The sequence below is a fragment of the Macaca thibetana genome, chromosome 3 (assembly GCF_024542745.1).
Source record: "Macaca thibetana thibetana isolate TM-01 chromosome 3, ASM2454274v1, whole genome shotgun sequence".
Lineage (NCBI taxonomy): Eukaryota > Metazoa > Chordata > Mammalia > Primates > Cercopithecidae > Macaca > Macaca thibetana.
Window position 1 is genome coordinate 7,300,418 of NC_065580.1, and position 14,710 is coordinate 7,315,127.

At 40.3% G+C, this 14,710-nt stretch overlaps 2 protein-coding genes and 1 non-coding gene across 5 annotated transcripts in view; 2 read left to right on the top strand and 1 right to left on the bottom strand.

Annotated features, from left to right (window-relative positions):
• GALNT11 (polypeptide N-acetylgalactosaminyltransferase 11) overlaps positions 1-14,710 on the bottom strand; it is an 80,640-nt gene that overhangs the window by 41,668 nt on the left and 24,262 nt on the right. The window lies entirely within an intron of this gene.
• LOC126951635 (40S ribosomal protein S24-like) lies at positions 1,714-2,220 on the top strand. The gene has a single exon (XM_050785941.1). It carries the CDS (start codon positions 1,729-1,731, stop codon positions 2,116-2,118), a length of 390 nt encoding a protein of 129 aa, XP_050641898.1. The 5' UTR covers positions 1,714-1,728; the 3' UTR covers positions 2,119-2,220.
• On the top strand, positions 10,740-10,845 carry LOC126951878 (small nucleolar RNA U13). Its single transcript, XR_007724719.1, has one exon. It is a non-coding gene; the product is annotated as a small nucleolar RNA U13 (small nucleolar RNA).

Below are 14,710 nucleotides of genomic sequence, written 5' to 3' on the forward strand. Positions count from 1 at the left end.
CATCTTTCTTCACTGTCTACAAAATGCTATACTGCTTTTGGCAACCACCAAAAAATTAATCGACTTAGGTTAGCGGCATTATGGCTAATTTTCTTTGTTCTTTCTTTTATTTAAAACATTTTCTACAAGGAATATGTAGTGATTTAAGAAACGAGATAAAAAATTTCTTAGGGAAAAACTCCCTAACTTGAAAATATAAGAACAACTATGGAAAAGATTAAATACTTTAAGGCTATGAAAGAAATAGGATACCATATCATTTTAACTTCACAAGCAAAGGGGATTTCCATAGCCACATGTCCAAAGAAAACCAAATGGTTTTAAGCACACTGAAAGAATATTTTAATTTCATCAATATGTCAAAAATACGAGAATAAAATTTGAGTACTGAACAAATGTTCTAAAAGCACAATTTGAAGAATAGTTTTTCCTCTATGAATCATTACCTAATCTGAAATTCATAATCACCTTTTAATGTCCATCTTTTACCACAAGACTAATGAGACAATTCTATTTCACAGGACAACGTTCATTTTCTACCAGCATAAAATAATTTTCACAATATTTAATGCATTTAAAATGTATTTAAATATTTACCTTTTGGTAATTTCCAGCTATTTTCTTGTAAGATACCCTGTATTACAACTTGTCAAACAGCAAATATTTGTTAGCTTTTTCCATACAAGAGGCACATTCATATTTTAACTCAGCTGTAGTCATGTGAGTACAAATATTAATTTACAACAGTACAGTACCTACATACTCCTGTGAAATTACCAGGTGATGACAACATAAAAATACACATTATTCTTTCTCATTCCTTATCTACCCTGAAAACTAGAAGAAATAAACTACAGCTACCAATAGTAGTTTATAATTACAGATAAGGAGACTGTTGAATTAGGAAAGGTTCAGAGCAAATTCCAGACATCATATGCTCCCTGGGAATGATCCTCAGACATCCCTGATATTTATGAATCTCTTCTCCGTAAAACAGTCAAAAAGAACATGAACGCATGAAATGTCTAACACTGTGTCTCAAATGCAGAAGAAAACCACAAAGTAATGCTGATGGGAGAAAGAAGCAAATTTAATCAAACACACAGAAAATAAACTAAAAGGACAAACAACATGGCAAATAGCTAAAAGAGCAAAACCTGGGGCAGCTGATGAGCCAGTGAACAAGGGATGGTAGAGGCTGACCATTATTCTTCAACACTTTGAACAAATGCCCAAGTAAAAAGTAGCAGCTCTCGCTCACTATAGACCTGTGGAAGACAAGAAGGTAAAAGCTACCATAGCCTCAGGGAGCAAGCATGAGGTCAGTTACCTCCTAATTCTATGGGGTAGAAAAGAACAGTAAGGAAAACAAATAATATAAATTGAAATAAACTGACTATGGGCACCTGCCACTGTGTCCAGCTATTATACATAAATATTAATAGTAGTATTAATACAAGGGTCTTCACTTGCATCCTACACATACTCTCCTGTGTCAGGTGTGCCATTCATCTGTGAGAGGCATTCTTCCTAGCTGGCCGGGACAGACAGAGTAAGAGCTACCTACAAACCATGACTGAGGGGTGCTAGTGAGGGGCTCTGCCCCCTAACTGCCCATTATGCTGAAATTCCTGCATTATAAAATAATCCTTTGGGTCTGGAAAGCTTGTCTTTTATTTAAGATGTTCTTGCTTTTCCTCCCTGACTGTCTGAAGATAGGCCGCCATCATGGACACCGTAACTGTCCGCACTTCAAAGTTCATGACCAACCGACTACTTCAGAGGAAACAAATGGTCATCGATGTCCTTCACCCCAGGAAGGCAACAGTGCCTAAGACAGAAATTCGGGAAAAACTAGCCAAAATGTACAAGACCACACCGGATGTCATCTTTGTATTTGGATTCAGAACTCATTTTGGTGGTGGCAAGACAACTGGCTTTGGCATGATTTATGACTCCCTGGATTATGCAAAGAAAAATGAACCCAAACATAGACTTGCAAGACATGGCCTGTATGAGAAGAAAAAGACCTTAAGAAAGCAACGAAAGGAATGCAAGAACAGAATGAAGAAAGTCAGGGGGACCGCAAAGGCCAATGTTGGTGCTGGCAAAAAGTGAGCTGGAGATTGGATCACAGCCGAAAGAGTAAAGGTGCTGCAGTAAAAGGCTACCTGTGTCCATTATGGATTTTTCACGAGCAGATTAATAAACTAAAAACTTTCATGTGGAGGAAAAAAAAAAAAAAAAAGATGTTCTTATCTCGTGGTCTTCAATCAAAATAGAAGTTGCATCCTTTTTGTCCAATCAAAATTTTTGGAACTCTAGTACATAAATTATTTTATAAATGTGATTTTAAAAAAACCATGTAATTCATCAGTTGTTAGAAAAACACTCTCAGCAGAATTCTGAAAACCACTGCTAAAATTAGAGAGCAAGAGAGGAAGGAAGCTCAATCTGAGGAAAATGAATCAGACTATTGCTTAGAAGTGGAAAACTTTAAAAATCACCTTATGCTATATTTAGAATCTCTTATTCTGTGGATTGTCATCTTACATGGGGTTTCAAAAATCTCTGCCATTATTTATTCAAATATTCCTTCTGGCCGGGCGCGGTGGCTCACGCCTATAATCCCAGTACTTTGGGAGGCCGAGGCGGGTGGATCACCTGAGGTCGGGGATTCCAGACCAGCCTGACCAACATGGAGAAACCCCGTCTCTATTAAAAATACAAAATTTGCCAGGCATGGTGGCACACACCTGTAATCCCAGATACTCAGGAGGCTGAAGCAGAAGAATAGCTTGAATCCAGGAGGCGGAGGCTGCGGTGAGCTGAGATTGCACCATTGCACTCCAGCCTGGGCAACAAGAGTGAAACTCCGTCTAAAAAAAAACAAAAACAAATATTCCTTCTACCCCACTCCCTCTTCTCCTTCTAGAATTCCAATCACATACGTCAGACTTTCTAAGGATGAGGTGTATTTCTTACAGCCTCTTCAGTGTTGCCCAGCCTTTCCCCGCTCACACGTCATTCAGAGAGGTTTCTTCTGATCTCTCCGGGGGCTCACTTTTCTCTTCAGCAGTATCTGATCTGCTGAATCCACTGAATCCTCTATTTTGGCTACTGTATTTTTTAGATCTAATATTTCGTTGTTTTTCAGGTCTGCTTTGCCCCTTCATATTAAGTTTCCAATTCCTTGTTGAAATGTTTTTATTCAACTTTTATCTCCATGAACATAATAAACATATGCTTTAGCATCTGTCTGGTAATTCCACTGTCTACAAAGCCTGTTTCTATCCTCTGTTATCTGTGCGGGTTCTTGTTAAGGTTGTCTCCCACTGGGCCTGGTTACACTGACTTGGTTGTGTGGTGGACACTCTAGTTGAAAAATCATTTCAGAAATCACTTGAGACATGAGATGTTATCTTCCTCTGGAGAGGATTTTCATCTGCCTGTTAGGTGACTGGGGTCACCAGCAATTTGAGATTACCCTAATCCATTTCACCATTTGAGATCTACTAAACCCCCAGGTGACCCCATGGAGCTTCAGTCCAGGCAAAGGCGGGCGCACTCCCAGCCCATGAGTGTTCTGGACGGCAGTCTCTCAAGGCTTCAACATTAACCCTAGGTGGCTCACCAGATTTCTTACCCACGGCAAGTCCTAGACTCCAGTTTTTGTTCCTGTCCTCCTGTGAGTCAGTTAACTACACTCCCCAGCCTCTCACCTGCTCTTCCAGAACAGCAAATAGCGGGCAAAAGCGGCCCTGGGTCAGAGGCTCATGTCTCTGGATTTCTACCTCCCTAATCTTAGCCCAGTAATTCTTTACTATGTTGTAAATTCCTTGATGCTTTTCAGAAAAGTATCAGCTGGCTTTAACTAGGTTACTCAGACCATTATCAGAAGCACAAGGCCAGGGCTATTTTCTAAAGAGTTGTTTTTGCATTTCAAAGTGTGCAGGCTAGGTATTGCCCAAAAAAAAAAAAAAAAAAAAAAAAAAAAAAAAAATCAGCAAATCAAACTTGTGATTTGACCAAAATCTTGGGCCTTTTTTTTTGGAGACAGGGTCTCACTGTCACCCAGACTGGGGTGCAGTGGTTATGCTCATAGCTTACTATAGCCTCCAACTCCTGGGCTCAAGCCATCCTCACCTCATCCACCCAAAGTACTGGGATTATAGGCATGAGCCACCATGCCTAGCTATCGGCCTTTTTCAGAAAAATCTTTTTCTCCATACATAGTGAACTGTATAGGAAATTAATTTCTGAGTATCTACCACCTCAACAGGTTTAGAAAGCTGACAGACTTAATCAATCTGGCAAATCACCAGATCCCAGCTCATGCTGTTAACCAAGCCCAGTAAATAAACATCGTAGTTACTGTCGTTTGCAGGTCCCGTGGAGCATTACCATCCCACACAGTGTTCTGAATTCCAGCTGCCAGTACCTGTATCTCTCTGGCTTCTGAAGCCCATCTACCCACATGCAGGGCAGGCCCAAACTACAAGGGAATGTGTACCGACCTACCTGAGGGCAGTCCTCACAATATACTGATAAAAACGACCCCAGCTTCCTTAAATACAGCCTCCCTCCAAACTCCCAGTGGAAAAATAACAACTCAGACATACGTATTCTACACTGGCTATAGAATTCCCCAGCACAATGAAGCTTCAGTTGTCCACAGCGGGACCTGGCTTGAAAACATGCCCTTTACTGGCTGTCTCTCCTAGATGGCACACTGCATTCCCCTACTGGTGTGTCCTGGGATTACCTGGCAAATACACAACTTGGATTCAGATTTCAATCTCAAGATCTGCTTCTAGAGGAATGAAAACTAATCAATTCAGGTTTCAACAGAAAAGGAACAATTTGACAAATCCTTAGACGCACTAATGAAAAATCTAATAAAGAGAGCCTTTACAGCTTTTGTTGCCTTAAAGTGCAAAATAATGCATAGAAAAACGTTTTACTGAAAAGTAGTAAGATACCTTTATACTTGCAAGAACAGAACATTAAAAAGTGATAACCTTGTCTCTTTTTTTTTTTTTTTTTTTTTTTTTTTTTTTTTGACTGTTTCACTCTTGTTGCCCAGACTGGAGTGCAATGGCGCCAATTTCAGCTCACCGCAACCTCCACCTCCCAGGTTCAAACGATTCTCCTGCCTCAGCCTCCCAAGGAGCTGGGATTACAGGCATGCCCCACCACACCTGGCTAATTTTGTATTTTTGTAGATGAGTTTCTCCATGTAGGTCAGGCTGGTCTCAAACTCCCGCCCTCAGGTGATCCGCCCACCTTGGCCTCCCAAAGTGCTGGGATTATGGGGCGGGAGCCACCGCACCCAGCCAAAAAGTGATAAGCTTTTCTAAGGAAAGCAAAAGCTACCAGGCAGTATAGTTTGAAATCCTTATTAATCAGGTGATATATAAGAAAGATTAAATTTAGCATAATCAAACCTAGACACAATACTGCAGCACTGAACCTATGTGTCTAAAGCACTGAAGTGGTAACAAGTCACAAAATACAAGTTAAAAAGAAGGTGGTGACTTCGCTTTCAGCCGCAACATGTAATGAGTATAGAAGCCTTCACTCCTGATGATGACAAAAAGCTGGGAAAACTCAAAATCAATGACTCTTCTGGGACCATCAGAAAGCGGAGCTAACAGGGCAAACTGTGCTGGAAACCTGGAAAGACACAGACGAGATCCGCTTACCTGGAGCAGAAACTGCGGGAGCCATAAGCTGGTGCTGGAGGCTGGATGTGGACTAGTGAGACAGTGAGAAGCTCGGGGAAGCAGTCTCAGGAGGTGCGGGACCCACACTTCTGTGGGCTTTACCTCCAGAAACTCCACCAGGCACTAAGGTGGAAGATCCCAGAAAGATCCCTTCTGGCAGGGGAGGGGAAGAGTAATAAGCCCAGAGTTTTCTCTGCCACAAAGTCATTTGCTCCAGGGGAAAAAAGCTTTGCCAGATCCTTCTCCTAACTAGGTGAATGCAAAGGGCATTCCTCCCACTCCAGTTCCCTCCAGCCTTCCTGTCATACCTACAGGGCAAAAAAAATTTGCAAAGGTCAGGGCCTCAAGGAAACAGGGCGGGAATAGGGGACAGGGGAGAAGAACTCTAACACTAGAGAAATACTTGTGAAGATCACCACCCACTGTAAGAGTGAACCTATGTGAGACCCAGACCCGCTGTCAGACTGAGATTTAACCAGATTCCAGAACTCCCACCCTCCCTCACACTTTACCACCACACCCACAGAGTTCCAAATATACTAAAAGTGGCTTACAACTCAAAGAGGAAAAAAAAGGAATAAAGCTGGAAGCATCATGCTCCCAGACTTCAAAATATACTACAAAGCTGTAGTGATGGAAACATGGTACTGGCATAAAAACAGACACACAGAGCAATGGAACAGAACAGAGAACCCAGAAATTAATCCACAGTATCTACAGCCAACTGATTATTGACAAAGATGCCAAGAATACTCACTGGGGAAAGGACAGTATCTTCAATAGATGGTACTGGGAAAACTGGATATTCATATGCTGACGAATGAAACTAGCCTCCCTCCTCTATATGAAAATCAACTGAAAATGGATCAAAGACCTGATGTAAGACCTGAAACTATAAAACTACTGAGAGAAAACAGGGGAAATGCTTCAGGGCATTAATCTGGGAAAATATTTTATTAATACTACTTCAAAACGCCAGGCAACAAAAGCAAAAACAAACACATGGGATTATGTCACATTAAAAAACTTCTACACAGCAAAGGAAACAATCAACAGAGTGAAAAGACAACCTAAGGAATGGGAGAAAATATAAGCAAACTATTCATCCAAAAGGGGATTAATATCCAGAATAAACCAGGAACTAAACATCTCAGCAGGAAAAAAAAAAAAATCAGATTTAAAAATGGGCAAATGATCTGAACAGCCATCTCTCAAAAGAAGACAAACGGCCAAAAAATGTATGACAAAAGGTTCAATTATCACGAATCATCAAGGAACAGCAAATCAAAAGCACAATGAGGTATCATCTCATCCCAGTTAGAGTGGCTATTACCAAAAAGACAAATAAAACAAAACCAACAAATGCTGGGGAGGATGCAGAGAAAAAGGAACTCTCATACTCTGTGGGTGAGAATATCAACTAGTATAGCCACTATGGAAAACAGTATAGAGGTTCCTCAAAATCTGCAAATAGCATACCATATGATCCAGCAATCCCACTACTGGGCATTTATCCAAAGGAAAGGAAACTGGTATATCGAAGAGACATCTACATCCCCGTGTTAACTGCAGTATTATTCACAACAGCCAAGATACGGAATGAATCTGGGTGTCCAACAGATGAGCAGATAAAGAAAATGTGGAATATAAACACAATGAAATACTATTCAGCCATAAAATGAGTGGAATCCTGTCATTCACAGCAACATGGATGGAACTGGAGGATATTAAGTGAAATAAGCCAGGAACAGAAAGTTAAACACCACATGTTCTCATTTACATGTGGAAGCTGAAAAAACAGTTATCTCATAGAAAAATTAGAACAGAGGGTACTAGAGGCTGGGAAGGGTAGGGGGAAGGGAGGAGATAGGAAGAGATTTGTTAAAGGATACAAAATTACAGCTAGATAGGAGGAGTGAGTTCTAGTGTTCTATAGCACTGTAGGATGACTACACTTAACAATAACATATTGTACAGTTTCAAATACCTATAAGGAGAATATTGAATGTTCCCAACACAAAGAAATGATAAATGTATGAGTTGATGGATATGCTAATTACTCTGATCTGATCACTGATACATTATTATATGTATAGAAACATCGCTATGTACCCCATATACACAATTATATGCCAATTGAAAAATAAAATAAAATGTGGCCGGGCGCGGTGGCTCACGCCTGTAATCCCAGCACTTTGGGAGGCCGAGGCGGGCGGATTACAAGGTCAGGAGATCGAGACCATGGTGAAACCCCGTCTCTACTAAAAATACAAAAAATTAGCCGGGCGCGGTGGCGGGCGCCTGTAGTCCCAGCTACTCAGGAGGCTGAGGCAGGAGAATGGCGTAAACCCAGGAGGCGGAGCTTGCAGTGAGCCGAGATCGCGCCACTGCACTCCAGCCTGGGCTACAGAGCCAGACTCCGTCTCAAAAAACAAACAAACAAACAAAAATGTATACTGTAAACTCAAGAGTAAACACTATGATGGAAACAAATGCTTACTCCCCAATGTCGCAGAGAAGAATCAGCAATCAGACAAAAAGTTTCCTCAGCAAGGTGACGTTTACGTCAGCAATCCTGCCACCAGCACACACAAAGTAAAAAAGACACTAGAATATTTATCCTTTACGCATGAGGTCCCTATTGCTGTGTCCTGACTCCATTGGCTGGAGCCAGAGCTCACAACCTAAACTAAAACCTGATTGGCTAACAGTTCAAAAATTTTCTAAATAGGTAAAGGCAGTGGGGAACAAAGGAAAAAAGGAAGTTGCTTATGAAAGGATTTAGAAAAGTAGTAATATTCCCAAATAAGGGAAGAGGCTGCAAGCTGGGACATGCCTGGGCACGTTCAGCATGAATAATTTGACTAAGGTACAAGGACACAGAATGTATTACGTGGCTGTGAGCATGTTTAACACAGATACTGAAGTCAGAGTATGCTTATTCTGTCACATTCGCTACATAAGGCTTAACAGAGAGTCATTACTATAAGAAACTTGAAGAAAGTTAGTTCTGAGAAAAGATATCAATAACATTTATGATTTAAAGGGGAAGCTTTGAAGAGGAACTTTTGCTTTCTACACATTATTTTTATTTATTTTTATTTTTTGAGACAGAGTCTCACTCTGTCACCCAGGCTGGAAGTGGCACGATCTTGGCTCACTGTAACCTCTGCCTCCCAGGTTCAAGCAATTCTTCTGCCTCAGCCTCCTGAGTAGCTGGGACGACAGGCATGCCCAGTTAATTTTGTGTTTTTAGTAGAGATGGGGTTTCATCATGTTGGCCAGGCTGGTCTCAAACTCCTGACCTCAAGTGATCCACCTGCCTTGGACTCCCAAAATCCTGGGATTACAGGGGTGAACCACAGCACCCAGCTTTAAAAAAAAAAAAGAATTTTTTTTTTGAGACAGAGTTTTGCTCTCGTTGCCCACGCTGGAGTGCAGTGGCATGATCTTGGCTCACCGCAACCTCTGCCTCCCAAGTTTAAGCGATTCTCCTGCCTCAGCCTCCTAAAAACTTTTTAAAAGTATAATTGATATGCTACATGGTAACTGACAGAATAATGGTCTCCTCAGAAATGTACACACCCTAATCCCCAGAATTAAGGTATCAGATGGGATTAAAGTTGCTACTCAGATGACGTTAAACTACAGAGATTATTCTGGATTATGTGAGTAGACCCAATATAATTACAAGGGTCCTTAAATGTCAAAGAGGGAGGCAAAAGAGGAGATCAGAGTGATGCAATGTGAGAAGAACTCGACCTGCTGCTAGCTTTGAAGATGGAAGAAGAAGGCCACAAGCCAAGGACTGCAGGTGGCTTCTCAATAGGGCAAGGAAACAGATTCTCTCTCAGAACCTAAAAAAGGGAAATAGCCCTGCCAACACCTTGAGTTTAGTCCCCTGAGACGCATTTCAGACTTCTGACTTCTAGAACTGTAAGATAAGTTGTGCTGTTAGGAATAGGAAGCTCATATAAGAGATGAGATAAAGTTGAATCACATAAAATGCCCAATTAAAAAAAATTAAAAAGCAATGAATGCAAAACAGTTACAAAGATGGAAGATGCTAATCCAACGATATTAATAATCACTTCTAATGTGAATTGTCTAAATATACCAATCAAAAGAGAGTGCCACAGTGGACAAAATTTTTTAAAAAGACCTAACCATATCATGCCTGTAAGAAACAAACTTGAACTATAAAGATTTAGATATGCTAACAGTAAAGGGATGGACAAAGATGTATCATGCTGATGTTACTCAAAAGAAAGCTGGAGTAATTTTAACTGCAGACAAAACAGATTTTGTCTGATAATCAGGGATAAAAAGGGTCTTACATAATAATAAAGAGGTCGGTTCCCCAAGAAGACATTAACAATCTTGAATGTGTATGTTTCAAATAAGAAGGCATCAAAATACATGAGGCAAAAACTAAGAAAAATATAGAGACAAATCCACTACTACAGGTGGAGACGTCAACACTGTCAGTTATTGATAGATCAAGCAGACAGAAAATCAGTGAAGAAACTGGTAACTTCAACAGCACAGCACTATCAATCAACCTGATCTAAATGACATTTATAGAAAATCCCATTCAACAATATAGATATACATTCTTCTTTAGCTCACATTCACCAATATAGACCACATTCTGGACCATGAAACACATCTTAACAGATTCAAGACTAGAATCAAGACTAGAAAGCATACAAAGCATGGTCTCAAATAACATGAATTAAACTAGAAATCAGTAACAGAGATATCTGGAAAATCCCCAAATATCTAGAAATTAATACACTTCTAAATAACCCATGGGTCTAAGAAGTCTCAAAAATTAAATAACATATTGAACTAAAGTAAAAATGAAAATATAACAACATTTGTGGGATACAAAGCACGCAGTGTTTAGAGAAAAACATGCAGCATTAAATGAAAATATTAGAAAGGAAGAAAGGTTTGAAGTCAATAACCTAAGCTTTCACTTCTGAAAATGAGAGAAAGAAGAACAATTTGATTCTTTTGTAGTTCGTAAGTGTGGTGATTGGGTTTTCAAGTGCTTGTGGGAAATATGCCTCCCTCAAATCTTATTATGAAGTCGGCCCATTTTACTTGTCTGACATGAACTTAGTAGAAAAATTAAAAATTTAAAAATTAAAAATAAAAAGGAAAACAATTTAAGCCTAAGGCAATCAGAAGAAAAAATACAATAAAAATTAAAGTAGAAATCAATGAAATTGGAAAAAGGAAAACAGTAAGAGAAAAATCAACAAAACTAAAAGCTGGTTCTTTAAAAAGATCAAAAAAAGTGATAAACCTCTAGCCAGGTAAACGGATTAGACTGTACCCTCTCTTCCCTGAGAAAAAAGAGAAAAGACAAATTACCAGTATCAGCAATGAAGAATGAGTCATCACACTGCTCCCATGAACAGTGAAAGGATAATAAAGAAATATTACAAACAACTATACCCACAAATACAAGACGAAATGTATCGATTTCTTTAAACTATCAAAACTCACCAACACAAAAACCTGCACATGAAACCTTACAGCAGCTTTATTCATAACCGCCAAAACTTGGAAACAAACAACTAAGAGGTCCCTCAAAAGATGAATGAACAGTGGTACATCCATACAATGCGGTTTTATTCAGCAAAAAGAACTATCAAACTACACAAAGATGTGAAAGAAACTGAAATGCATATTGCTAAATGAAAGAAGCCAGCTTGAAAAGGCTACATATTGTATGCTTTCCATTATATGACATTCTGGAAAAGGTAAAACTATAGAGATGATAAAGAGATCAGCAGTAGTCAGGGGCTCATAGGGTGGGAAGGCAGAGGGTTCAATATGAAGCACAGAGAAATTTTTAGGGCAGGATAACTTCTGTGTAATCATTATGACAGAGGCAGATACATGATCCAGTGCTGGAGGTGGGGCCTGGTGGGAGATGCTTGGATCATGGGGGTGAATCCATCCCTCATGACTTGGTACTGACTTCCTGACAGGGATTTCTTACAAGATCTGGTCATTTAAAAGTATGTGGCACCTCCCTTACCACTCTCTCTTGCTTGCTCCTGCTTTCACCATGTGACACGCCTGCTCCCCTTTCGCCTTCTGCCATGATTGGATGCTTCCCGAGGCCTTCCTAGAAGCCAAGCAGATGCCAGCACCATGCTTCCTATAAAGCATGCAGAACTCTGAGCCAATTTAACCTCTTTTCTTTATGAATTACCCAGTCTCTGGTATTTCTCTGGTATTTCTTTATAATGCAAGAATGGCCTAACACACACCCAGATCTTGGTTTTTAATATCATTCTCCAATAAAAAAGGACCAGGAATCCTTAGGAAAATGGCTGATTCTAAGACTCGGACAGGAAATACGCAAGATGGCTCTTGCAGTGCCAGAAAATAAGGAAGTGCTCAATAAAACAAACCAAAACCACAATGTCGGGGGCAGATCAAAGGGACAGATGGAACCAACTGAAGAGCTCATAATAGCCATAGCCGTGACAATCATCTGAACAAAAAAATAAACCAGCCATTCCTTTGTCTCTCCCCATCTCCTTGGGCCTCCCTGTTCCCTAAGACACAACTGTATTGAAATCCAGGCAATTGATAACTCTACAATGGCCTGTAAATGTTCAAGGGAAAGGAGAGTCACACATCTCTCACTTTCAATAGAAAACTACAAGTGATTTAGCTTAGTGAGGAAGGCATGTGGAACGCCAAGACAGGCTGAAAGCTAGGCCTCTTGCACGCAAAGGAAAAGTTCTTGAAGGGAATTAAAAGTGCTATGCCAGTGAACACAGGAATAAGAAAGTGACACACCCTTAATGCGGATATGGAGAAAGCTTTAGTCCTCCAGATAGAAGATCAAACCAGCCAAAATATTCCTTTAAACCAGTCTTAGGGCTAAGCCCTAACTCTCTTCAATTCTATGCAGACTGAGAAAAGTAAGAAAGCTGCAGAAGAAATGTTTGAAACAAGCAAAGAATTGCTCATGAGGTTTAAGGAAAGGTATCATCTCCACAACATAAAATACAAGGTAAGGCAGCAAGTGCTGACGGAGAAGCTGCAGCAAGTTATCCAAAAGATCTAGCTAAGATCACTGATGAGGTTGGCTACACTAAACAATATATTTTCAATGTAGACTAAACAGCCATCTATTGGAAAAAGATGGCATTTAGAACCTTTCATAGCTAGAGATATCAAAGTCCGGCTTCAAAGGATAGGGTGACTCTCTTGTTAGGGGCTGATGCAGCTGGTGACTTTAAGTTGAAGCCAATGGTCACTTACCATTCTGAAAATCTTAGGGCCTTTAAGAATTATGCAAGATCTACTCTGCCTGTGCTCTAGAAATGGAACAACAAAACCTGGATGACAGCACATCTGTTTTACAGCATGGTTTACTGAATATATTAAGCCCACTGTTGAGACCTACTAATCAGAAAGATTGCTTTCAAAATATCACTGCTCACTGACAATATACCTCACTGACAATATACCCCAAACTGTGATGGAGATATATAAAGAGATAAATGTTGTTTTCATGCCTGTTAACACACTGTACATTCTGCAGCCCATGGATCAAGGAATAATTTCTACTTTCAAGTCTAATTATTTAAGAAGTAAATTGCATAAGACGACAGCTGCCACGGATAGTGATTCCTCTGGTGGATCTGTGCAAAATAAACTGAAAACTTTCTGGAAAAGCTTTATCATTCTAGATGCCATTAAGAACATTCATAGCCAGGCATGGTGTCTCATGCCTGTAGTCCCAACACTTTTGGAGCTGGAGGTGGGAGGGCTACTTGAGGCCTGGAGTTTAAGACCAGCTTGGACAACAGAGGGTTACTTGAGGCCTGGAGTTCAAGACCAGCCTGGACAACAGACCCAATCGCTACAAAAAAATACCCAAAAAAAAGTTGGGCATGGTAGCATATGCCTGTAGTCCCAACAACTCGGGAAGCCGAGGCGGAAGGACTGCTTGAACCCAGAAGTTTGAAGCTGCAGTGAGCTATGACTGCAGCACTGCACTCCAGCCTAGGTGACAAAGCAAAACTGTATCTCACAAAACAACAACAACAAAAACCCACTCATTAGAGGAGGTCAAAATACCATTTTTTTTTTAGTCCACATTTGCCAGAACAACAAAATATCAATATTAACAGGGGTTTAGAAGTTGGTTCCAACCTTCATGGATGAGCGACAGCTTCAAGACTTCAGTGGAGTAAGTCACTGCAGATAGGGTGAAATAGCAAGAGAACCAAAATTAGAAATAGAGACAGAAGATATGGATGTGCAAAGAAATGGTTTCTTGAAATGGAATCACTCCTGGTGATGATGCTGTGAACATTGTTCAAATAACAAAAAGCGTATTACTAAACTTAGTTGATAAAGCAGCAGCAGGGTTTTAGAGGATTGACTCTAATTTTGAAAGAAGTTCTACTGTGGGTAAATTGCTATCAAACAGTTACAGAAAAATCTTTTGTGAATGGAAGAGTCAATCAATATGTCAAACTTTACTTCTGCCTTATTTTAAGAACTTGGCCGGGCACAGTGGCTCACGCCTGTAATCCCAGCACTTTGGAAGGCCAAGGCAGGTGGATCATTTGAGGTCAGGAATTTGAGACCAGCCTGGCCAACATGGTGAAACCCCATCTCTACTAAAACTACAAAAAAATTAGCCGGGTGTGGTGGCGCATGCCTGTAGTACCAGCTACTCGGGAGGCTGAAGCAGGAGAATCACTTGAAGCAGGGAGGCAGAGGTTGAGGTGAGCTGAGATTGCACCAGCCTGGGCAACAGAGCAAGATTCTATCTCAAAAAAAAAAAAAAAAAAAAGAACTTGCCACAGCCATCCTAACCTTCAGGAAGCATCAGCAGGCATCAATGTCGAGAAAAGACTCTCACCAGCAAAAACATTACCACTCACTGAAGGCTCAGATGATCATTAGCATTTTTGAACAACAAAGTATTTTTAAAA

Excerpts from the sequence above, each read along its gene's own strand:
- LOC126951635 (XM_050785941.1), top strand. The coding sequence starts at position 1,729 with ATGGACACCGTAACTGTCCGCACTTCAAAGTTCATGACCAACCGACTA.